Here is a 24,305-nt window from a genome sequence, read left to right on the forward strand (position 1 = left end):
CATCTACCATGTGCTAGACACCTAGGCTGTGTGAAGCATTGGGCTGCGCAAGTCAGGCATGGCCTCTGCCCTGCCTGAGCTTACATTCTAGGGCGAGTAAGGATATGACCCTGGATCAACAGTGCCTCAGTCACCTGCTCAGTGGCTGTAGTGGAGGAGAGGCAAACTTGGTGGGGCTGTGTGGAGTACTATATCCATATCCTATCCCTAAAAGCAAAAACAGATTTCGGAAAAAGGGCTGAGTAACCATATTGCCTTTCTTTCTCTCGCTCTTGCTCTGCTTCTTCCTCTCTCTCTCTCCTACACACACCAAGACAGCACAAGAAGTGGGAGGGGTAAAAGAGCTATAAAAAATCTACAAATGGCCGAGCTCGGTGGCTCACGCCTGTAATCCCAACACTTTGGGAGACCAAGGCGGGCGGATCACGAGGTCAAGAGATTGAGACCATCCTGGCCAACATGGTGAAATCCCGTCTCTAGTAAAAAAAAAAAAAAAAAAAAAAAAAAAAAAGCTGGGCGTGGTGGCGCACACCTGTAGTCCCAGCTACTCAGGAGGCTGAGGCAGAAGAATCACTTGAACCCGGGAGGCAGAGGTTGCAGTGAGCCGAGATCGCGCCACTGAACTCCAGCCTGGCAACAGAGCGAGACCTTGTCTAAAAAAAAAAAAAAAAAAAAAAAAAAAAATCTGAAAATGTGGGGAGTACAGGACTACTCCAGCCATCATCTAGGTGGGGCCTAGTGTTTCCTTTACACATCCCCTTCCCTTTTCTAAATTTTCCTTGGATCGGACCAATTGGCTAACACTAGGATAAAATTCAAATGAATTCCTCCCTTGGTACTTTTTTTTTTTTTCTTTGAGACAGAGTCTCACTTTGCCACCCAGGCTGGAGTGCAGTGGTGTGATCTTGGCTCACTGCAGCCTCCACCTCCTGGGTTCAAGCAATTCTCCTGCCTCAGTCTCCCGAGTAGCTGGGATTACAGGTTCATGCCACCACACCCGGCTAATTTTTGTATTTTTAGTAGAGATGGGGTTTCACATGTTGGCCAGGCTGGTCTTGAACTCCTGACTTCAAGTGATCCTCCCGCCTCAGCCTCCTAAACGGCTGGCCCCCTGGTACTTTTAAAGAGCCATCTAAATATTGTCTAAACCTCTTCCCCATTTCACAGTGGGGACCAGAGGACTCAAGGTCACCCAGAGAATTAGTGGCCAAGCTGAGATTTGAATGCGAGTTTCCAAGACTCTTCCCAGTGCTGTGAGATGCCTCTGAGACTTCAGTGGAATGTAGGACAGAAACCCAGTGACAGAAGTTGAGCCATAGCAGGGACGTCCCTTCCCCCCGTCCAGGCCAAAGCAAGCTAGGTGTTTTGCAATTGAGCTGCAAAAACTAGGTCATGGGTCATTTACTTGATCTCTGCCCTAAGGTCCTCAGACTGTAGGAGACAGGGAGCTGGGGACTGAGAAATGGGGGTTTTACCTGTCCCACTGGCTGTTCATATTACCCAAAGAGGTGAGACAGGAACAGGAGATCTGCTTTTCTGTTCTCTCAGTTATATTTGAGTGACTAGAGTTTGTAGACAGCTCCATTTTCCCAAGAACACTAGTGCTTCAGTGCCACACCCTGAATCATGCTAACTAAATCCTGACCCCCATCAGGAACATCTTTCAGGAGCATCTCCATAACTCTCCTCTATGACTCCCCAAGGTCATTTTTTGGAGGAAGAGGAGAATGACTAAGATGGGGCCTACCCAGCTCCCTCCCTCCCAGATCCCAGAGGTGTTGTTACAGTAAAGGGATCCCAATCCAGACCCCAAGAGAGGATTCTTGGATCTCATGCAAGAAAGAATTCAAGGTGGGTCCATAGTGTGAAGTCAAAGCAAGTTTATTAGGAAAGTGAAGGAATAAAAAAATGGCTACTCCATAGACAGAGCACCTCTGAGGGCTGCTGGTTGACCATTTCTATAATTTTTATGTGTTTTTTTTTCTTTTCTTTCTTTCTTTCTTTTTTTTTTTGAGACGGAGTTTCACTCTGTTGCCCAGGCTGGAATGCAGTGGCTTAATCTTGGTTCACCGCAACCTCTGCCTCCCAGGTTCAAGTGATCCTCCTGCCTCAGCCTCCTGAGTAGCTGGGATTACAGGCACCCACCATCATACTCAGCTAATTTTTGTATTTTTTAGAGACAGGATTTCCCCATGTTGGCCAGGCTGGTCTTGAACACCTGACCTCAGGTAATCTGCCCATCTCGACCTTCCCAGAGTGCTGGGATTACAGGTGTAAGCCACTACACCTGGAAAAGCTTTCTGAAAGACCAGATAGGGGAGCTGTAGGCCCAGATGATCCCAGAAAGCTGTTCCTGGAATGGGGAGCAGAGACCAAATTTGGGGGCTAATCCCTGCTGCTCAGGGTTCTTAGTGAGTTGTCCAGTCAGAAATGCCACAGAAGCCAGAACCAATACAAAAGTATGTTCCCTCAATCCTTCATTCTCCTCTAGATAATCCCTTCTTTATCCTTAATTTCTCTCCCAAGTTTCTTTCTTTCTTTTTTTTTTTTTTTTAGATGGAGTCTCACTCTGTCACCCAGGCTAGAGTACAGTGGTGCAATCTAGGCTCACCGCCTCCTGGATTCAAGTGATTCTCCTGCCTCAGCCTCCCCAGTAGCTGGGATTACAGGCATGCACCACCACACCCGGCTAATTTTTGTATTTGTAGTAGAGACAGGGTTTCATCATGTTGGCCAGGCTGGTCTCAAACTCCTGACCTCAGGTGATCTGCCTGCCTCTGCCTCCCAAATAACTGGGATTACAGGCATGAGCCACCATGCCCAGCCTGCTAAGTTTCTTAAAAACATAGGCCATCTTCCTGGCCTCTACTCTTAGCTGCATGGTATATTGTAACGCATCTTTTGCCCTATATTTGTCAGGGTAAGTAATCTTAGTTGCTGTAACAAACACTCCCAAAACTCAATGGCTTAGCACTACAGTCAATTCTGGGGATAACAGGGAGGCCTGTTCCAAGCAGGATTTAGGGATCCAGGTGCCATCCATCTAGTAGCTATGCCATTTCCTAGGGTCTCAGAATACTCCACTAGAGATCCTCTATAACTACAGTAGTAGATGAGGGAAGAAAGAAAATGTAAAGAACTTCAAGCTGGGCTTGGTAGTATGTGCCTGTAGTCCCCCAGCTACTTGGGAAGCCAAGGTAGGAGATCACTTGAGCCCAAGAGTTTGATACCAGTCTGGGAGTGACATAGCACAATCCCGTCTCTTAAAAAGAGAGAGAGAGAGAAAAAAAAAAAAAAAAAAAAAACAGAATTTCAGAGGAGACTTTAGGAGCCAGCCCTGGAAATGTCATACATCATTTCTATTTCTATCTATATTTCATTGGCCAGAATGCAATCACATGACCCAGAGTAGACTGTGGAATCTAATCTAGCAGTCCAAGAGCAAGAGGAAATGGATTTGTGAATGTATAGCATTGTCTCTGCCACATACCCCTACTGAGAAGTCTAATTATCATTTCCCATCATATTATTCAATCTCTCAATTATACTTCACTGTGTTAACCCTTCATTCCATTACTTTCTTTTTTTTTTTCAGACGGAGTTTCGCTCTCGTTGCCCAGGCTGGAGTGCAATGGCATGATCTCAGCTCACTGCAACCTCCGCCTCCCAGGTTCAAGCGATTCTCTGGCCTCAGCCTCCCAAGTAGCTGGGATTATAGGTATGCGCCACCACGCCTGGCTAATTTTGTGTTTTTAGTACAGATGGGGTTTCTCCATGTTGGTCAGGCTGGTTTTGAACTGCCAACCTCAGGTGATCCGGCCACCTCAGCCTCCCAAAGGGCTGGGATTACAGGCGTGAGCCACCGCGCTTGGCCCATTCCATCACTCTTGAGAAAGTAAAGAAACTTTTTATCTGAGAAATGCCAGCCCCTTTTAATTATCAGGCCCAGAGAGGCATTAAAATGTGACAGCATGGGCCTGGCGCAGTGGCTCACGCCTGTAATCCCAGCAATTTGGGAGGTTGAGGTGGGCGAATCACGAGGTCAGGAGTTCAAGACCAGCCTGGCCAACCTGGTGAAACCCTGTCTCTACTAAAAATACAAAAAAATTAGCTGGATGTGGTGGCGGGCGCCTGTAGTTCCAGCTACTCGGGAGGCTGAGGCAGGAGAATTGCTTGAACCGGGAGGCGGAGGTTGCAGTGAGCTGAGATTGTGCCACTGCACTCCAGCCTGGGCAACAGTGTAGACTCCGTCCCAAAAAAAAAAAAAAAAAAAAAGAATTAGGTTAAAATAAAGTGACCGGGCACAGTGGCTCATACCTGTAATCCCACACTTTGGGAAGCCAAGGAGGGTGGGTCACCTGAGGTCAGGAGTTAGAGACCAGCCTCAACATGGCAAAAACCTGTCTCCACTAAAAATACAAAAATTAGCCACGCACGGTGACGCACACCTGTGGTCCCAGCTACTCGGGAGGCTGAAGGAGGAGGATAGCTTGAACATGGGAGGCGGGGGTGGCAGTGAGCCAAGATCGCACCACTGCACTCCAGCCTAGGCAACAGAGTAAGAATCCATCTCCAAGAAAATAAAAAATAAAAATAAAAACCACTTATAAAATAAAAATAAAAAATGCTTGTATCAACACTCCCCAAGGCAACCTGGAAGTGTGTCCCGAGCAGTTGCTCTCTACCTTGGCCCAAATAAACTCTCTATATTAATTTTGCCTCAGCTTTTTCTTTTTTTCCTCACTGTTGTTTTTGTTTGTTTGTTTTTCTCTTTTGAGACAGAGTCTCACTCTGTTGCCCAGGCAGGAATGCAATGGCACAATCTCCGCTCACTGCAACCTCCACCTCCTGGGTTCAAACGATTCTCCTGCCTCAGCCTCCCGAGTATCTGGGCCAAGTGAGTGGCACGCGCCACCATGCTTGGCTAATTTTTGTATTTTTTAGTAGAGATGGGGTTTCACCATGTTGGTCAGGCTGGTCTCGAACTCCTGACCTCGTGATCCGCCTGCCTCGGCCTCCCAAAGGGCTGGGATTACAGGCGTGAGCCACTGCGCCCAGACTGTTTTGTTTGAGACGGAGTTTCGCTCTTTCACACCCAGGTTGGAGTGCAATGGTGCGATCTTGGCTCACCACAACCTCCACCTCCTGTGTTCAAGTGATTCTCCTGCCTCAGCCTCCCGAGTAGCTGGGATTACCAGCATATGCCACCATATGCCCAGCTAATTTTGTATTTTTAGTAGAGACAGGGTTTCTCCATGTTGGTCAGGCTGGTCTCAAACCCCCGACCTCAGGTGATCCACCTGCCTCGGCCTCCCAAAGTGTTGGGATTACAGGCGTGAGCCACTGTGCCGGGCCCCTTTTTCGTTCTGGAGACAGGGTCTCCCTCTGTTGCCCAGGCTGGAGTATAGTGGCATGATCTTGGCTCATTGCAACCTCCACCTTCTGGGTTCAAGCGATTCTCCTGCTTCAGCCTCCTGAGTAGCTGGGACTACAGGCACCTGCCACCACGCCCGGCTAATTTTTTGTATTTTAGTAGAGACAAGGTTTCACCATGTTGCCCAGGGTAGTTTCGAACTTCTAAGCTCAGGAAATCTGGCTGCCCGCCTTAGCCTCCCAAAGTGCTGGGATTACAGGCATATGCCACTGCGGCCAGCCCTTTTTTTTTTTTTTTTTTTTTTTTTTTTTGAGGCAGGGTATTGCTCTGTTGGCTCACTGCAACCTCCACTTCCCAGGTTCAAGCGATCCTCGCACTTCAGCCTCCTGAGTAGCTGGAACTACAAGTGTGCGCACCTACTCCTGACTAATTTTTGTACTTTTTGCAGAGATGGGGTTTCACCATGTTGCCCAGGCTGGTCTCGAATACCTGGACTCAAGTGTTCCGTCTGCCTCAGCCTCCCAAAGCATTGGGATTACAAGTATGAACCACTTCGCCCAGCCTCAGTTTCCTTCTTTAAGGTCAAAAACGTATGAGGGTACTCTTTTCCAGTTCCTTTGTGTTTTATATATATAACCATCACGTAAAATGCTCACCATGTGGGGCACTAACTGCTTTACAAATATTAACACATCTAATCTCATCAAAATGAAGATATGTACTATGAGGTAGGTACTTTTGTCCATTCAATTTTACCGGTAAGAAAACTAAGTTACAGAGATTTTAAGTAACCTGCCCAAGATCAGACAACTAGTAGGTAGCAGGAGCCAGGCTTTGAACTCAGGCAGTCCAGCTCGAGTTTATTTCTTAATCACTGCACAATGCTGCCTCTTTTCTCTTTTGTTTCTTTTCCTTTTTGCTTTCTTCTTCCTCTGCCTACCCTTTGCTTTTGGTGATCTCCAGGGCTCTGTCTTTAGCCTTATCTTACTCTATTCTCTCTCCCTGTGAGATTTTATCAATTCTTAGAGGTTTTCTGTAGACTCTCCAGTGAGATCCCTAAGCTGGGGAGTGGGACCATTGTTTCTACCCATATCCCTAATGGTCACTACAGAACTTGGCACATACAAGTGCCAACAAAATATCTGAATGAATGACAACTCCCAGCTCTACCTCCAGACTGGAGCTGAGCTTCCAGACCTGGATGCTCAACTGCCCACTAGACATGCAAAGGATGTTAGCCAAATAAGGGGAAAGTGGGGATAGGGTAAAGGGGGAAAGAGTATTCCAGGAAGAAGAGATCAAGCCCTACCAACTTCATTTCCAGAGTTGTTAAGCTCATTTCTTTCTTCCATCTCCACTGACAGAGACCTTCCCTCTTACCTGGCCCATGGTCATGGTCTCCCTGACTCATCTTGCTCCCCTCCACTCGGCAGTCCTGTGCCACTCGGTGGCAAAATCTAATCCCCTTCCTCCCCTGCTGATACCCCTCAGCTGGTTTACAAGGCCTCCTCTCACATTTTGTGCTGCATAACAGAGAAGGAATTGTAGGCCCCTGAAGACCCCAAGCTGTCTCTCCTCGGGGGCCTTTGCTCTAGGGGCCGGTCCCTGCGAACTGGCGTGCCCCCTCTGCGCGCTCTTAAAGACACAGTTCAGGTGTCACTGCCTCTGGAATGCCCACCCTAGGGCTCCCAGCTTGAACTGCCTCCCCTCCCCTTCAGTCCTGGTAAAGGAGGGCCCTAACAATCGTTGAGTCCCAGAAGGCTCCACTTCCGGGTTCTTCTGCTTCAACCAGCCAGTGAGCTCGGGCGAGCCAGTCCATTCTGGGTCTCACTACCCCCACCCCATCCGTTTGTAGAGTGGCGCTAGGTCAGACCTCGCCTGAAGACCCTGCCATCTGCAGCTGGGCGACTTAGCCCCGCCCCCTCACCGCCCTTGCACGGCACCGCCCCACTCTTCCGTGCTCCCCCCCGAAGAAATGGTTCGACCGAAGGGGCGGTGCCAAGGTGACTGGCCGCTCCTATTGGTCAGGGCGAACCGTACCACGGCGGTGGCGGGGGAGCGCTTCGTGGGCAGCCGGCGGGCTCCGAGGCGGTGAGTGCAAAGCCTCAGACCCCGGCTCGCTCCTGCGTTGCGCCGTGCTAGGCCGCCCGCCGGGATGCAGTGGGCCGTGGGCCGGCGGTGGGCGTGGGCCGCGCTGCTCATGGCTGTCGCAGCGGTGCTGACCCAGGTCGTCTGGCTCTGGCTGGGTACGCAGAGCTTCGTCTTCCAGCGCGAAGAGATAGCGCAGTTGGCGCGGCAGTACGCTGGTGAGCGGGCAGAGGGCGGGGAGGGGAGCGGCCGGCCCCGGAGCGGAGCCTAGGGTTCCGAAGGCGCCATCCCCGGACCCAGGACCGGTGCCGGCCCTGACTCCGCCGCCCCTCTGCCTCCGCCAGGGCTGGACCACGAGCTGGCCTTCTCTCGGCTGATCGTGGAGCTGCGGCGGCTGCACCCAGGCCACGTGCTGCCCGACGAGGAGCTGCAGTGGGTGTTCGTGAATGCGGGTGGCTGGATGGGCGCCATGTGCCTTCTGCACGCCTCGCTGTCCGAGTATGTGCTGCTCTTCGGCACCGCCCTAGGCTCCCGCGGCCACTCGGGTCAGTGCTAGCGGCGGGCCGGACTGGGAGGCTGGGGTTGTAGAGAGGCCCATGCCCTCCTGTCTGATGTTTGGCTGGGCCGTGCGATGGCGCGAATACCCTGATAGTGTCCATGCGATTGTCACTCAGGGCGCTACTGGGCTGAGATCTCGGATACCATCATCTCTGGCACCTTCCACCAGTGGAGAGAGGGCACCACCAAAAGTGAGGTCTTCTACCCAGGTGGGTAAGAAGGCTCTGTCAGAGAAGTGGGTGCCTTCACGTGGGGGGTGCCCACAATTGCGGGGAGCATGGCATGAAAAAGGAGTGTGTTGGGGGGCCCTCCTCATGGTTCCCTTCCTCCACCCTCCCATAAGCCACAGGTGATTGGTTGGGGCAGAGCTGAGGGACTCTTGCTTTCCTCTGTCAAGGGGAAACAAAACATAACAACTTCCTGTTAAACATGTCTGATTTTTATCTGCCCAGGCACAATTTTGCCCAGACAATATTCCAACAACTGTTGGGAAGACAGTGGGTAATCAGAAATGCTCTCAATACTCCAAAAGACAATACAGACAGTTATCTTTTTTTTTTTAATAGTGCAACAATTTGCTTAAGAAATAGAGCATTGGACTTCCCAGTACATTTGAGGTTGGGTGTATGCATCGCAGGCATGGTGGTTGAACAGCTACACTTTTCAGATAAAGCCTCACAAGTCCTGGAACTACCCCTTTCCTAGCTACAAGCCCAGCCCAGGTTTAGCTAAATTTCTGCTTGTTTCGAGTGAGGCTTGGGAGTGCAGACTTCCATACAGTGGGCCCATGGCCAAGCAAGGTAGCCGTCTATGGCTTCCCCCAAGAGAGGACATGGGTCAGATGATGCCACAGAACATTTAGGAGTAGCCGTATGGGCCAGCCCAGTGAGGTAGGGCCTTTTGTTTTTCTGAAGCTCCCTCTCCATTCCCCACCCCTAGTTAGTCCATGGGCCAGGAAAGCAGCAGCCATGGAAGGGCAAGGCAGAGCTGGCTCTTCACTTGGGTGCTCCCTGTCCCCCAGGGGAGACGGTAGTGCATGGGCCTGGTGAGGCAACAGCTGTGGAGTGGGGGCCAAACACATGGATGGTGGAGTACGGCCGGGGTGTCATCCCATCCACCCTGGCCTTCGCGCTGGCCGACACTGTCTTCAGCACGCAGGACTTCCTCACCCTCTTCTATACTCTTCGCTCCTATGCTCGGGGCCTCCGGCTTGAGCTCACCACCTACCTCTTCGGCCAGGATCCTTGACCAGCCAGGCCTGAAGGAAGACCTGTGGATGGACAGGAGCGGGCAGGCCCGCACATATCCACTTGCTGGAGCCCATGTTTACAGACAGGGACATACACCATGCAGATCCCGAGTTCCTGCTGTATGAGCAGGGATATCCATGCTTATGTATCCAAACACAGAGAACCATGGGAACTAATGAGACACATATAGATACTGAGACCTGTGTGTACAGTAGGACCATGCACTCATACCCATCTGGATAGGGAGCCCCTGGTATACCAAGGGAGCCAGTTGTGTTCAAACACACACATCACAAGCTTGACTCACTAACTCAGGCCTTTCCAGAGCTCCACAGCTTCCCACCCCCTCCCCACCAAACTGGGGTTCTGGAGTTAAGGATGGAGGAGGGTATTATACTGCCTCAGTCTGACTCCTCAACCCAGCAGCAATTTGAGGGGATGAGGGGGAAGAGGAGCTGCCTTTTGGAGGCCCCCTTCACCTGCAGCTATGATGCCCTTCCCCTTCTCCCCTGTCCTCACCATATGCCTTATCCCCATTCTACTCCCCTGCTATGCAAGTGCCCCTGTGGCTTGTCCCCAACCCCCTCGGCAACCAAGCTCACCTGGGGAACCAGAGTAATGTGAAGAATGCTTGAAGTCAGCATCTTCCATTCCAGAAAGGCCCCCATTCTTCCTTTGGGGATATGATGCAGAAGCTGGTTTCAGCCCAGGACCCGCCACTGAGGAGGGGATCTAGGCAGGTGGGCCTGATTCCAAGGGGGCCTTCCTGGCCTGGAGAAGGCCTTTTACACACACACAACACACACACACACATCACAGTTTTCAGACAGCCCCTGCTGCATTCTCTGTCCATCTTTCTGTTTCTGTTAATAAAGATTTGTTGATCTGTTCCATCTTTTTGTGTGTCTGAGCAGCCGGAAAAAGCCTCTGACTCCTGGGGACCTCAGGAAGATCTCTCTCTTGCTGTGTGATTCATGGTTTTTTTTTGTTTTTTTTTTTTTAAGAGATGGGGTCTCCTCTGTTGCCCAGGCTGGAGAGTGGCACAGCGACATGATCATAGCTCCCTGCAGCCTTGAACTCGTGGTCCCAAACAATCTTCCCGCCTTAACCTTATGAGTAGCTGGGACTATAGGCAAATGCCACCATGCCTGGTTAGCTTTTTAAATTTTTTTTAGAGACGGGATCTTGCTATGTTGCCCCAGCTGATCTCCAGCTCCTGGCCTCAAGTGATCTTCCCTTAGTCTCCAGAGTAACTGGGATAACAGAAACAAGCCACTGTGCCTCACAAGACAGTGGCTTTTGACTAGTAGGGACTATATACTTGAGTGTGCCTTAGAATCACCTAAGACACTCTTTGAGTCAGTAGCTCAGACTATTGAGCTCCATTGCCAGAGATCAGCCTGTTCAATGATTCTCTCCAACACAGCTGTGAATGCCACAATTTGAGAAATTCAGGGCAGGGTGGCCTGGAGTGTGTCTTGGCCTTACCTCTGCCGGTGGGATCCTGGGAACAGTCCTAAGAATCTTCCCCTGGATGGCCACAGGGTGGCAGTGTGCATCCATTTTTTAGCTTAAAGGCATAGTTGTTCTCGGCTTTTTTTCAGGGCTCCCAGCGTGGTGTCTGCCCCCACCCAGAACAGGAGTTCCTCCAGTCTATGGTCTACCTTCTTCAGGACCCACCACTAATGTGGAGGCTCCCACAGTGAAAGGCAGGCACACTACCTGGCAGTATGTGAGGTAGGTAGGGCCAGGATTCAGGTAAGGCAAGAGAGGTGCCTAAAGTGCATTCATTCCCAGAGACCCTGCTCTTGCCTTAACTTCTGCATCCTACACACCAAGTATGCCTCACCCTCATCCTGGCCCTGTTCTGAGGGTAAGGCATAGATCACTCCTGCTTCTCAGGATTCCTGGTGTTTTAAAAATGGAAGAAACATGGTTATAAAAATTAGATATTTTAAGATTTTAATGAACACAAATCTGAAAGACTATATGTATAACTGCATTTAGAAACAACAACTGAATGTGGAGTCCAGGTAAGTTGGCCATCCTGACCCGGACTCTTCACCCCCATTACCACCGTGTCAGGCATAGTAGGCTCTGGCTGGCTCCTCTCCATTGACCCCAGGTTGCAAAGCCATGCCTCCTTGGGGGATTCCTACTCTGTAACCCAGCTCTGCCTCTAGGCTCAGAGTCCACATGTCAGGGATGACCCAGCTTGCCCTGTCATTCCTCCCAAACGTCCACAAAGGGCTAGGCTCCCAGGCCCCTCCTAATCTCTGCTGCTAAATCTGTTGGTCATTTCATAATTCTCAGCTTTCATTTGACACAGGTAATCACTCTGAAGGCACTCTTAGCTTCTGGGACACTACTCTTCCTTTTCTGGATTTTTTTTTTTTTTTTTTTTTTTTTTTTTTTTAGTAGAGACAGAGTTTCACCACATTGGCCAGGCTGGTCTCAAACTCCTGACTTCAAGTGATCTGCCCACTTGGCCTTACAAAGTGCTGGGATTACAGGTGTGAGCCACTGCACCCAGCTACTGGATTCCTATCTCCTCATTCTCTGACTTTCTTGGGCTTAGTCCTCAAACCTCTTCTCTGTTTACACCCCTTCCCAGGTGATTCTGTGACTTTACCATCTATATATCTTGACTTCTAAATTTCTGTCTCAGCCTAAATCTCTTTCCTGAGCACCGGAGTTGGAAATCTTACTGCCTTCATCTCTACTCAACATCTCCACTTGACTGTCTAATAGGTATCTCAGATTTGAGATATCCAAAGCAAACCAAATTCTTTCCCAACCCCACACCACCACCATCTTGTAGTCTTTACTCTCTGAATTAAGGGCACCTACATTTACCCAGCTGCCCAGAGTCATTTTGGACACGTCTGTTTCACGTCCCAGATGCGATCCATCATCAAATACTGTTTTTGTCTGCAGAATATATCCAGACTCTAACCGTGTCTTCTCACCTCCACTGCCCCCACCCTGGTCTAAGACACCATCATCTGTTGCCTATAGACTATTGCAATGGTCCCTTAACTGATCACACATGCATCCTGTGTGGAGGGTTCTCCTTGCAGCAGCCAGTCAGACTTTCACTCTCTGCTGAGACATATCCAATGGCTTTCCATCTCATTCTGTCCTTTCACTCCTTACAAGGGCCTACTCCAAAGCCCATGTTTCCTCTGATCAGACATTCCAACTGCTCACCCCTTCAGTCCCCCTATTCCGACCCAGTGGCCTCCTTGCTTTTCTTCCAACACATCAAGCAAAATTCTGTCCCAGGATATTTGCACCTGCTATTCTGACCGCAGTGCTCGTCCCAAGGTATCCACATAGCCATAGCTCTCTTCCTCCCCTCCTTCAATTCCTGCTCACTGAGTTCTTCAACACTTATATAATATTATCTCTTGCATGGTGATTTTAAATACCTTCACAAAATTTTTTTTTTTTTTTTTTTTTTGAGACGGAGTCTGGCTCTGTCACCCAGGCTGGAGTGCAGTGGCGCGATCTCGGCTCACTGCAAGCTCCGCCTCCCGGGTTTACGCCATTCTCCTGCCTCAGCCTCCCGAGTAGCTGGGACTACAGGCGCCCGCCACCTCGCCCGGCTAGTTTTTTGTATTTTTTAGTAGAGACGGGGTTTCACCGTGTTAGCCAGGATGGTCTCGATCTCCTGACCTCGTGATCCGCCCGTCTCGGCCTCCCAAAGTGCTGGGATTACAGGCTTGAGCCACCGCGCCCGGCCCCTTCACAAAATTTTTGATGCTCTGTCCTTCAAGAGGTGAAGCCTAAATTCCTTCCCCTTGAGTGGGCTAGACTCAATTATGTACTTTCACAAATAATCTGGCAGACATAACAGTGTGTGACTTCTAGGACTAGGCCATAAAAAGCATTGCTGCCTAAAGAGTCTCTCTTGGATCATTCTGGGGGAAACCAACTGCCATGTTGAGAGGACATACAACCAATCCTATGGAGAGGCCCACATTGCAGGGAAACAGGCCCCCTGCCAAGGGCCATGCAAGTGAGCCATCTTGGAAGTAGATCCTCCAGTCCCAGTCAAACCTTCAGATGACTGCAGCCCTGGCCAACCTTTTTACTACAGAACCTTAGAGGATAATGAGTCAGAACCATCCAGACCCACAGAATTGTGAGAAAATAAATGTTTTTTGTTTTAAGCTGCTAAATTATGGGGTGATTTGTCACACAGCAATAGGTAACTAATGCGCCCCTTCTGTTCCCCCCAACGCAGCTACATTTTTCTGCATGGTGCTTATCACTATCTGACACACTGTATATTTCCCCCACTTAGAATTGTACCATTATAATAAGGACTTTGTTTTATTTGCTCCTGTGTCCAACAGTGCCTGGCAAAAAAAAAATAATAATAATAATAATAATAAATATGTGTTGGATGAATGAAGCATGGGTCTCTGAAGGTCTAGGTCTGTCTCTGTCTCTGTGAGGTATAGGACCAGACTGTGGGTGTGAGAGGCAGCCTTTCCTTTTCACAGACGAAGAGAGATAAACCAAGTCCCAGTCAAGCATATTCCTTCCCCTCAGCCCTTCCCAGTTGTAGCCCTCCTGGCCCAGACCCCAAAAGTGGATTAACTTCGCTTGATTGATTTGGGAGCTGTGGGAGTGACTGCCCAGTCCCTTGCCCGTCAACCCAAACCCTACAAAGCACTCTCCAAACACTCAGAACTGGAATTTCCCCAAGCCAATTCCTACCTTTCCAGGAAGACTCTGACCACCTACCTTTGTCCCTGCACCTTCTCTGAACAGCCGGGGGAAGCTGTGGTGGGGGAAAGGGAGCAAGCAGGGCACAAGGGTTCTGTGGATCGCTACCCTCTGCTCTCCAGTCTTCCAGTAGACTTCCGGGGCATGTCTGTCTGCCTGGCACATTCACTGATTCTCCCCTCCCAGCATCAGGGAGGGTTGGGCAGAGGAGGAGGCTTGGCTCTGCCCCAGGATACTCACACCAAACAAAGCCACGGCGGAGGAGGCATCAGTACCGACAGGAGCTTCTGGAGGCTGGGGGGTTCTGATGGGCTCAGAGGTCTGAAATCTGAGGTGGAGGACACTGGGGCAGCCAAAGGTATGAATGGGGCTGAGCCTCAGCATGGCCAGGAATGGGCCATAGGGAACCAGGACTTAGTGCTGCAGTAGGAGCTGCGCATAGAAGGGTGCAGAGAAGGGTGGTGGCTGGAGGCAGGCAGAGCAGGGAGGAGGCACCCACCATGGGATCCTGGTCAGAAGAGCTGGTGGTTTGAGCCAGAGCAAGCTGAGGCTGAGAGAAGTGGACTGATTGGGGGAGGACAAGGGAGGAGGGAGGACACAAAGGTCGCGTCAGGATTCCTGCCTTCTGGGTGTGAGGTCAGAAGACAGTCCCTGGTGCCACAGTTTCATACCTATGCAGGTGTCACCCCTACAGACACCTGCTGTTCACTTACACACTTGGCATCACCTCACCTCGCTTTGGTAGGTGGTCCCCTTGGGCACAGGAAGAAATAGGAAGTATGAGGATGCCTGGGAGGAATGGGGTTCAGGCTGTTCAGAGCAGAAATTCTGAGAAGCCTGCCACTCAGAACCCCCAAAGAAGGAACGGCATTTCAGCATCTTGGGAATAGTTTGGGGGAGGGCGTAAAGCAGTGGGCTGAGGGGGTCTGGAGATACACATGTGGGAGTCAGGCACACATGGGTGGAGAATGTGTGTGAACATGGGCGAAGTGCTGTTCACTGTTGAAACAAACCTATGATGAGTACCAGAGGTTCATTACACTATTCACTTGTCTGTGTTTCAAAATTTTCATAATACAGGCTGAGCACGGTAGCTCACGCCTGTATTCCCAGCACTTTGGGTGGCTGAGGTGGGTGGATCACTTGAGGTCAGGAGTTCAAGACCAGCCTAGCCAAAATGGTGAAACCCCATCTCTACTAAAAAGAGAAAAATTAGCCGGGCCTGGTGTTGGGTGCCTGTAATCCCAGCTAATCCCAGCTATTCAGGAGGCCGAGGCAGGAGAATCACTTGAACCTGGGAGGCAGAGGCTGCAGTGAGCCCAGATTGCGCCACTGCACTCCAGCCTGGGTGACAGAGTAACACTCTGTCTCAAAAAAAAAAGAAAAAGAAAAGAAAATGTCCCTAATAGAATGTCAAAAGAGACAAAACCTGTGTGTGGCTGTGTATCTGCATGCGTTGAGTTGTGCAGTCAGCTTAAAGACCTCTGAGTGTGTGTAAGTGCATCCTTGTGGGTCCACCACCGTGTGCATGCATGTGTGCAAACCGCAGCATGCTGCAGTTGGGGACAGCGCGTGGGCAGGGCAGGGGTGGTCAAGGCAAGGGGAGAAGCTTCTATTCTGACCAGACCCTCCACGCACTCCCAAGCATCTTGCAGAGGGATTCCCCTCCTGATCGCAGCCTGCCCAGGCCGTTGGCACTGTGGTGACCATGTCACCGAACATGTGAGACTGGGCAGCTGTGCGCCTGAACTTGTGACAAGGTGCGTTGGTGTGTGGACGCGGCTGTTTGTGTGTGGAAGCCCAGTGCTGAGTGTGGGTGTCGGGGCACGACTTGTGAGGCTGGGCGGGGCTCTGGTCCAGAGTCCGGTGGCGGTGGAGCCCTCACTTTCGCACGATTCCCCTGCAGCTCTCCAGCGCCCCCTGCCCCCGAAGCTGGCTGGAAGGAAGGTGGGAGACACCTGTTGGGTGGCTGAGAGCGGCAGAGCCCACAGGGGCCTCTCCCCATGCGCCCCGCCCGCCCTGTCCGGCTCGGGTCCCGCCCCCGCGGCCCCCGCAAGCAACGCGGCGAGTGAGCGCACAGCGGCCAGAGGAGCGCAGGGCGGCGGGAGCGCACCGCGGGGACCCAGCCGAGGCCAGGGCCGCCAGGGAGGCGGGCAGAGCAAAGGCAGCGCCGTGGAGACGCCGGGGGCAGCGGGCCACGCCAGGCAGGTGAGTGCGGCCGCGGGGCCCCCGGAGCGAGAGAGCGGGGCGTCGCGACTCCGCCACCTCCTGCCCATCCGGTCCCGTGCCCGTCCCAGGCTCTGCCCCACCGCCCTCCATCCCGGCGACTCCTTGGTCCCTGTCCTCTGCCCCTCTCTCCGGCTGTTTTCCCCGTCCTGTCTCAGTCGGTCTCTCTCTATTTCACTATCTCTTTCTAATTTCTCTTTTCTGTCTGCTTCCTGCTGTCTTGGTCTTTCCCTGTCTCTCAACACCTGCCTCACTATTTGTCTATCTCCGCCTCTGTCTCTCCGTTTCTGTCCGTCTCTGAGTTACCTGTCACTTAGGTCTTTTATCTCTTGCTCCTCTACCTCTCTTACCCTCCCTGTCTCTCTACCCAATATTCTATCTCTCTCCATCTCTGTCTCTCTACCCTGTCTCTGCCTGATATTTCTGCCTCTCTGCATCTTGGTCCCTCTCAGTCTCTGTGTCACCCCTCTTCTTTCTCTCCTGTCACCCTGTTCCATCTCTATTTTCACATCTTCCTGTCATTGTCTCTGTCGGACATCCCCCCTTCTCCTTTTCTTTCTCTCTCCCTCCCTTCACCATTTCCCGATGTCTCTTGGTCCCTGTCACCCTCTCTGATCTGCTCACTCTTCCAGTCCTCAGTCAATGGCCATTTCTGATTCCCGGGGTCTGGTCCTGTTTCTGTTCACCTCTGGGAAAGCCATCTTTCTGCCTCTTTCCTTGTGACTCCTGCACTTCCCTGAATCCATGACCACCTCCCCCTGTGTTGGGGGCTATGGGGGCAGCAGGGCCCAGCACCCATAATTCCCTCCCCCACAGGCGGCCCTTTCCTCGGGGTCCCGCCTGGTACCAGGGCCCCCCTCAGCTGGGGGACTGCGCCTGGAAGCTGTCATGGAGGCCCTGCAGAAGCAGCAGGCAGCTCGGCTGGCCCAGGGGGTGGGGCCATTGGCCCCTTCACGCTCGCTGCTGCCACCCGGGCCTCCCCTGCCTGACCACCGGACCCTACAGGCCCCTGAGGGGGCCTTGGGGGAGGTTGGGACTGAGGAAGAGGAAGATGCCGAAGATGAGGAGGAGGGGGAGGAAGCCAGGGCAGAGGAGGAGGCAGCTGAGGAGAACCATCCAGGGGCCCAGGGCCCCAGCTCACCTTCTAGCCAGCCCCCTGGACTCCATCCCCACGAGTGGACCTACGAGGAACAATTCAAGCAGGTAGGACCTACGCCCTCGATGTCCGGCCCTCTCCCCTATCTCCCTCTTCTGGCGAAAGCAGAGCCAGGTGATAGCAGTCTCTGCAAGATGAAAAGAGACACAGAGACACGGAGACCTAGAGAAAGACAGAGGGAAGATTGGAGGATAGTGACAGGGAGGGAAAGACAGATGCCTGGCTAATTTTTTAAAATTTCTTTTGTAAAGACAGGGTCTCCTTGTATTGCCCAGGCTGGTCTTGAACTCTTGAGCTCAAGTGATCCTCCCACCTCGGCTTCCCAAAGTGCTGAGATTACAGGCATGAGCCACCATGCCCAGCCAGGTGTAGGGAAGGCAGTCTGGGGGCTGGGGATTCCTACTTACCACCCTACCTACCTTCTCACACATCAAGTCACAAGGTCATATTCCAGGGACCAGTGGGGGTGTCCCAGTTGCTTCCTCTGTCTTCAGAAGCAGAATGGAGGTTATCACTCCCTTGGCAGGTTGATACACCTCTCCTTTCTTTCCTGTCACATCCCCCTAACCCCAGCCCCATGCAAATCTTCTCCCTGGCCTGAGTTCCATGGATGATAGTTCCCAGCCTGTGATAGCCACTACAGCCGCAGTATGACTATAGGGCTCCTCTGCAACTCAGAATGACAAGACTTCATTCACAGGGCCTTAATCTGAGGTTCTTTCTCCCTGGAGAACCCCTCTGGGTGTTATTCTAAGGACACTACTCAAGGCTGTCACTACAAAGGTGTTACACAGGGCTGTGACTCCAGGTGTGCCATTCTGGTGGTGTTAACTTGTAGGATGTTGGTCTGGGTATATTCAAAAAGTGTTAATCTGTGAGTAGTATTCTGGCATTGTTGTAAAACTGAGTGTTACTCAGGGCTCTGTTCTGGATATATGGCTCTAGAGACTGTTTCTCCTAGGTATAATTCTAGGGGTTATTACTTGGAGAGTGTATGTATTATTTGTGGGTATCCATCTAAGACTTAGGGCTCAGTTTTTGTGGGAATGTGGCTCTAAAGGTGGATCTGGGGCTTATTACTCATGGGTATTTTGTTTGTTTTTTATTCTGAGGATTCTTATGGGGATGATGTGACGGAATATTATCTATAGGTGTTACTCAGGGACTGTTACTCTGGGTCAGTGACTCTAGGGTTGGTTCCCTTGGCTGGTATTCGGGAGTTGAGACAGGAGGTGGGACTCCAGATTACCAGGAAGAGTTGAGCTGGTCTGTGGATCCTTCAAACTCTGACCCCACAGGGCCACTGCCTCTCTAGCAGCTTCCGTAGTAGGTAGGGTAACTGCCTCTGAAAGGAAATCAGACCAGAAGATGAGCTGAAGGGCACTGGGTGTCAACCCAGAAGCTTCTGAGCATCACCCTGCCTGAGGGGTGGGTTAGAAGCGTCTCTGCCATTCACTCACCCCCAGCCCTGGCATACAGGGATGTGAACAGCATGAAGTCCTTGCATGAATGAATCAGAGCATCAGATATATGTTTGTCTCCTCAGTCTGGAATACAACCCCAGCCTAGCTTCCTTCCTGGGACTCTAAATTTCCCATGAGGGTGGGGGAAGACTGGGCCCCAGAGGGCAGGCTGAGCCTCCAAGCTCCATCCTGTTCCTCTCTTCCCTTACTCCCTAGATGGGTGGTTTGAACGGCCTAGGGCACCACTACCAGTACCAGTCTCTGTATGTACTAGAAAAGGCACCCCTGCCTGCCCCTAGGCGGAGAGAGCCTAATGCTAATGCCAGGGAGTCCACATTGAGATCCTACTGACTCCTTCAGCTAGGGACCCTTGTTCAGGGTACAACCTGAATTGGGGTCTAGGGAGGGAGAGGGGTCAGCAGAGCTGTAGAATGATCCCAATCCTTCCCCAGCTGTATGAGCTCGATGCAGACCCCAAGAGGAAGGAATTTCTGGATGACCTGTTTAGCTTCATGCAAAAGAGGGGTGAGTGGCATGACGTGGGGGAAGGGCCCTGGAATTGCCCCCTTACCACGTTTGAGGAAACCCGGTTGGGTTCTCCCTGCAGAGGCCTGAGCTTGGCAGCACCTGTCCTTTGGGCCCTCAATAGCGTCTTTAACCTCTGACCCTGCCCCCCTCCTCCACCCCAGGATTAATTAGCGGCCAGCCCACTGGCAGGTTAATGAGTGTGGGATCAATTGGGAGGGTGGGAGGGGGAACTGATGGGAGGCTGGCCTGGGGTGGGAGGGTCCCAGAATCAGAGGGCTGAAAATGCCTTGGTTCTCTGTCAAGGGTCCTTCCTTCAGTCATGTCTTCCCTGTTTTCCCTTGATTAAGGCAGGTTGCACCTCATGTGCTCTACAGCAGGAAGGACTAGGATTAGACTGGAGGAAGGACTTCCCAAGGGGCGGGCTGGGGACTATGTGAGTTGAGGCTGTGCACTATGTGAGTTGAGGCTGTGCAGGAGGAGAAATTCCTTTTCAGGAATGTCAGAGCTGGAGGAGAACGCAAGAAGGGTCTAGGAGGGCATCAGGGTGGGTGGCAGTCCATCACTTCAGCTTCTCCCCAGATTCATGGGACGTAACACTGACTCATTATCTCTCTCTACAAAGCTAATTAACTCACTCAGAGCGCAACCTGATAAGCCGCTAATTAACTGGCTGCACTGTCCGCCCCCCCCCCCTTTTAGTGCAGCTGCTGGCCCACTTCCCGCCCCCGGCCCTCGCCCTAGCCCCAGTACCCGTTTCGGGTCCCTTGCTTCCCTGGGACCCTCAGTAGGGCCCTAAGTCCTTTTGGTTCCCAGGGAGGCCCATTCTGGTTCCAGTGTCCCCTCTCTGGCCCTTCCTCGAGGCCTCCCCTCCACTGGGGTAGCGGGTGTGAACCGATCTCAGCATTGCCTGCCCGCCCCTCCCCACTAGCTCTGCCTCCCTTCGGTCCCTGCCTCCCACCGCTCCAGTTGCAGGGGGAGGGGGTCCCGCGGGGCCGATAATTTTCCCCCATTAATCAGGCCGCAGCTAATTGTTCGGGTCCAAAGGCGCGGCGGAAGGGGACGGGATCGGTAAGGAATTAACTGGGGCCCATCGCTCAGCGCAGACAGGCCCCTTTGTCAGGACTGGCCGGCGGGGGCGGCGCGGGCTGCGGAGTCGGCGGGCCGAGGCGGGAGCTGATTCTTCTCCCGCCCGTCATCCCCCAGCCTTGGGCAGCCACCCGGGGGCTGCTGCTTAGGGGAGGCCGGCTCTTCAGCACTGTCCGGAAGTGCTTCCTGCGGTCTACCCCAGGGGACAGCAAACTAAAGTTTGCAGGCCAAACCCAGCTGCCTGCAAGATAAGAATGGTTTTTACTTATTTAAATAGTTGGGGGACAAAATTAAAAGATGAATAACATCTCCAGACTGGTGAAATTCGAATTTCAGAGTCTATATTATTGGAACACAGCCGCATCCATTCCTTTAGGTATTCTCTATGGCCGCCTTTAGGCTACAATGAGAGCGTGGAGTAGTTGTGACAGAGATCATTTAGCCATCTGGCCTTTTACAGAACTTTGCCCACCCCTGTGCTAGCCTCCTGTCCTTCCTGCTAAAATAGAGGCCCTGGGGTTCCGTGGGCTCTGCCCAAGTCTCCCTCTTTCCCGCCCTCCCCGGGGCTCCCGCCCCGTATCAGTCCCCGGGGATGCTGTAGACAGGGTCTTAGTCTCAGTGTCCTGACTGCAGCCCGCTCCCCACCAGGGACGCCAGTGAACCGCGTGCCCATCATGGCGAAGCAGGTGCTGGACCTGTACGCTCTGTTTCGTCTGGTGACCGCCAAGGGCGGCCTGGTGGAAGTCATCAACCGCAAAGTGTGGCGGGAAGTCACGCGCGGCCTCAGCCTACCCACCACCATCACCTCGGCCGCCTTCACTCTACGCACCCAGTGAGGCCAGGGGCGCTAGCGGAAGGGAAGGGGGCACGGGGTCGGGCTGGGGCGGGGAGGGGAGGGTCCCCGGGCGGGCGTCCGGGTGTGGGACTTGACCAGCTGGGCCCAGACACTCCCACACACTCACCGCCCACTGTCCGCCCCTAGGTATATGAAGTACTTGTACCCGTACGAGTGCGAGACTCGAGCGCTCAGCTCCCCAGGGGAGCTCCAGGCCGCCATAGACAGCAATCGGCGCGAAGGCCGTCGCCAGGCTTACACCGCTACTCCACTCTTTGGCTTGGCAGGGCCGCCGCCTCGGGGCGCTCTGGGCCCTGCCTTGGGTGCCGGCCCCGCCCCTCGGGCGACCCCTTCCAGCCCCGGCCCCGCCCAGGGTTCCGCCTCCGGCCTGCCAGCGCACGCATGCGCTCAGTTGAGTCCAAGCCCTATTAAGAAAGGTGCGAGGGGAGAATGGTGGAGGTTTAAGGGTCTCTGAGGTTTAGGTGGGCGCTAAGATATAGCAACCATTAAAATGTGGGGACTGAGGTCTGGGAGCAGTAAGGTCTGACGGGCCTCTGAAGTTTGGGGGTCACAAAGGTTTAGGGGTCCTGAGGTTTGCGGTCAAATGAGCGCTTTGGGGTATGGGTTACTGAGGTGTGGGGGCCGAAGTTCAGGAAAAGGTCCTTTTTTTTTTTTTTTTTTTTTTTGAGACGGCGTCTCGTTCCGTCGCCCAGGCTGGAGTGCAGTGGCTGCAGTGGTGCGATCTCAGCTCACCGCAACCTCCGCCTCCCGGGTTCAAACGATTCTCCTGCCTCAGCCTCCCGAGTAGCTGGGACTACAGGCGCCCGCCACCACGCCCGCCTAATTTTTTTTTTTTCTTTGTATTTTTAGTAGAGATGGGGTTTCACCATGTTAGCCAGGATGGTCTCGATCTCCTGACCACGTGATCCGCTCGCCTCGGCCTCCCAAAGTGTTGGGATTACAGGCTTAGCCACCGCGCCCAGCCAGGAAAAGGTCTTTTAATCACAGCAGCTCCATTCCACACCTGTCTACCCAGTGCTCCTATTTGCATATAGTTTGTGCCTCTTGTGACCTGGATTATTTAATAACCAACAGTCGAAAACAACCCCCAGATTCTCTAGACATGTACATTAATCCTTTGGGCTCTAGAGAAAAGCTTCAGCGCTTCCAGACTGAGGCTCTGGATGGGAAGATAGATGGAATGAAGGATGAGAGATTGGTACATGAGCTTGAGTTACCTCTTTTGGTCCCAGGCCTGGGGGAGAACCAAATGCAGAGATGGGTTGGTTTGGCCAGGGGAGCTGAATAACCTGTTCTTCCAGAGGAGAGTGGAATTCCAACCCCTCGCCTGGCACTGCCTGTGGGCCTGGCATTGGGACCTACACGGGAGAAACTGGCACCAGAGGAGCCTCCAGAAAAGAGAGCTGTGCTGATGGGGCCCATGGACCCACCTCGACCTGGCATGCCCCCCAGTTTCCTGCCCCGTGGCAAGGTTCCCCTGAGGGGTGAGGAGGGGTTTGTTGTGAGGGGGCTTCGGGACTGTACACTGAGGGAGGATTGACCCATCACCTGATAGGTGTTAGAGAGGGGGCAGACAGATTCCTTTATAGACAATTGTGTGAGTATACGTGTGGGGCTGAAGTGGAATGGGGGCTGTCTACAGGGATGGAGGGGGGAAATTCTATTAATAAGTCTGAAGTCTGATTCTCCAAAATGTGATTCCTCTGCCCCCTCCTGGACAGAAGAGCGGCTGGATGGGCCTCTTAATCTGGCAGGCAGTGGCATCAGCAGTATCAACATGGCCCTAGAGATCAACGGGGTGGTCTACACTGGTATGGGTACTGCAGGCTGTCTACACTGGCATGGGGTCAGGGGTATTTAAGCTGGCATGGGGATTTTAGACTTCCTCTACTAGCATGAAGTTCAGGGATATCTAAGCTTGCATGGGTAACGTGGGGTTCAGGGGATTGCTAGACTGGCATGGGTTAAAGGGGGTGCCTACATGGCATGGGATCCAAGGCATGACCTCTCTGGCATGAGTACCAGGGGATGTCTGCCTTGTCATGGGCCTATGTATCAGCATAAATATTATTGTTTACCTGTTTGAGGGTATCTACATTAGCAATGGAGTCTCTTACTGACCCAAGGAGCTTGTCCTCATTGGTTTGTGGCAGGGGTACGTGTGTAGTGTTCTAGCAACCAGAACACTTACTTTTGTTCCCCTCTTCTGTTTCCATATCCTACCCCCTCCTGCTTGTTTTTGCCCTCTACCATCTCCTCACCCCTTTGCCAGGTGTCCTCTTTGCCCGCCGCCAGCCTGTGCCAGCTTCCCAGGGTCCAACCAACCCTGCACCCCCACCCTCTACAGGGCCCCCTTCCAGCACCTTCCCCTAAGAGGTCCTACTTGAAACTAAGAGTCCCAGCCCCATTGCTGAGTGGGGAGGAGTCCCTCTGCTTTGATTCTTTCCGGCTGCCCACTCTGGGACCCAGCCCTGGGAGGGGACCATACCTCCCATGCCATGTAGACTTAAAACCAAAGTTTCTTTTGATGTTACACCTACCTCACTGTAAAGGGAGGGCACCTCCTCCCCGGCCAATTCCAGCAGCATCTACTAAAGTGTTCTTCCTCCAGTAATCACTATCATCTCCTCATGTGTCCCCTCTGTCAATGTCATCTCTAGAACCCTACCCCTTTGAGTCAGCCTTGCTTCTCTTCAGGAGCCAAGTGAAAGGTTGGGTTGGGGTACTGTGAAAGAGACATCCCTCAGGTCACATCTAGACAATAAAGCTGCGATCCCTCCCTCTCTGATGCCTCCTTTCTTGTTTGGGTATGGGAGGTGGGGAGGAATGATGTGGAACATGGGCTGCCTTGGGCCAGGGCCTTTCAGAGGGGAAGGCAGAATAGCAAAGTTCCGTGAGAATAGAAGAGCTCCGTCTCTTGAATCAGACAACCTGAGTTCAAGCCCCATTTCTGTCCCTATAGTGCTGGGTGACCTTGGGCAAG

General features: G+C 52.5%; 1 protein-coding gene and 1 long non-coding RNA gene across 5 annotated transcripts; one reads left to right on the plus strand and one right to left on the minus strand.

Annotated features, from left to right (window-relative positions):
- The first annotated feature begins 7,439 nt into the window (after nucleotides 1-7,439).
- LOC102139170 (sigma non-opioid intracellular receptor 1) lies at nucleotides 7,440-24,105 on the plus strand. 4 transcript variants are annotated; one of them, XM_015437061.4, is made up of 11 exons: nucleotides 7,440-7,680; nucleotides 7,807-8,007; nucleotides 8,137-8,229; nucleotides 15,914-16,215; nucleotides 17,050-17,436; nucleotides 19,305-19,377; nucleotides 21,115-21,298; nucleotides 21,449-21,738; nucleotides 22,624-22,806; nucleotides 23,044-23,133; nucleotides 23,595-24,105. In XM_015437061.4, exons 1-11 carry the CDS (start codon nucleotides 7,530-7,532, stop codon nucleotides 23,693-23,695), a joined length of 2,055 nt encoding a protein of 684 aa, XP_015292547.3. In that variant the 5' UTR covers nucleotides 7,440-7,529; the 3' UTR covers nucleotides 23,696-24,105. The 4 variants fall into 4 exon arrangements, with proteins under 4 accessions (XP_015292547.3, XP_045229333.2, XP_015292543.3 ...); XM_045373398.3 differs by having other exon boundaries at nucleotides 23,047-23,133; XM_015437057.4 differs by lacking the exons at nucleotides 15,914-16,215; nucleotides 17,050-17,436; nucleotides 19,305-19,377; ... (3 more) ...; nucleotides 23,044-23,133; nucleotides 23,595-24,105 and adding an exon at nucleotides 8,960-10,163.
- On the minus strand, nucleotides 18,479-21,617 carry LOC141408647 (uncharacterized). The gene is made up of 2 exons (XR_012424619.1): nucleotides 21,468-21,617; nucleotides 18,479-18,734 (listed from the first exon to the last, which is right to left on the minus strand). It is a non-coding gene; the product is annotated as an uncharacterized lncRNA (long non-coding RNA).
- Nucleotides 24,106-24,305: the final 200 nt, after the last annotated feature.

Source organism: Macaca fascicularis, chromosome 15 (genome assembly GCF_037993035.2).
Source record: "Macaca fascicularis isolate 582-1 chromosome 15, T2T-MFA8v1.1".
Taxonomy (NCBI): domain Eukaryota; kingdom Metazoa; phylum Chordata; class Mammalia; order Primates; family Cercopithecidae; genus Macaca; species Macaca fascicularis.

What these genes read in the sequence shown, in the direction of transcription:
- LOC102139170 (XM_015437061.4), top strand. Translation starts at nt 7,530, where the DNA reads ATGCAGTGGGCCGTGGGCCGGCGGTGGGCGTGGGCCGCGCTGCTCATG. An exon ending in AGGCTCCCGCGGCCACTCGG is followed by an intron (nt 8,008 to 8,136) that starts GTCAGTGCTAGC and finishes ATTGTCACTCAG; the next exon opens with GGCGCTACTGGGCTGAGATC. An exon ending in GCCTTCACTCTACGCACCCA is followed by an intron (nt 21,299 to 21,448) that starts GTGAGGCCAGGG and finishes GTCCGCCCCTAG; the next exon opens with GTATATGAAGTACTTGTACC.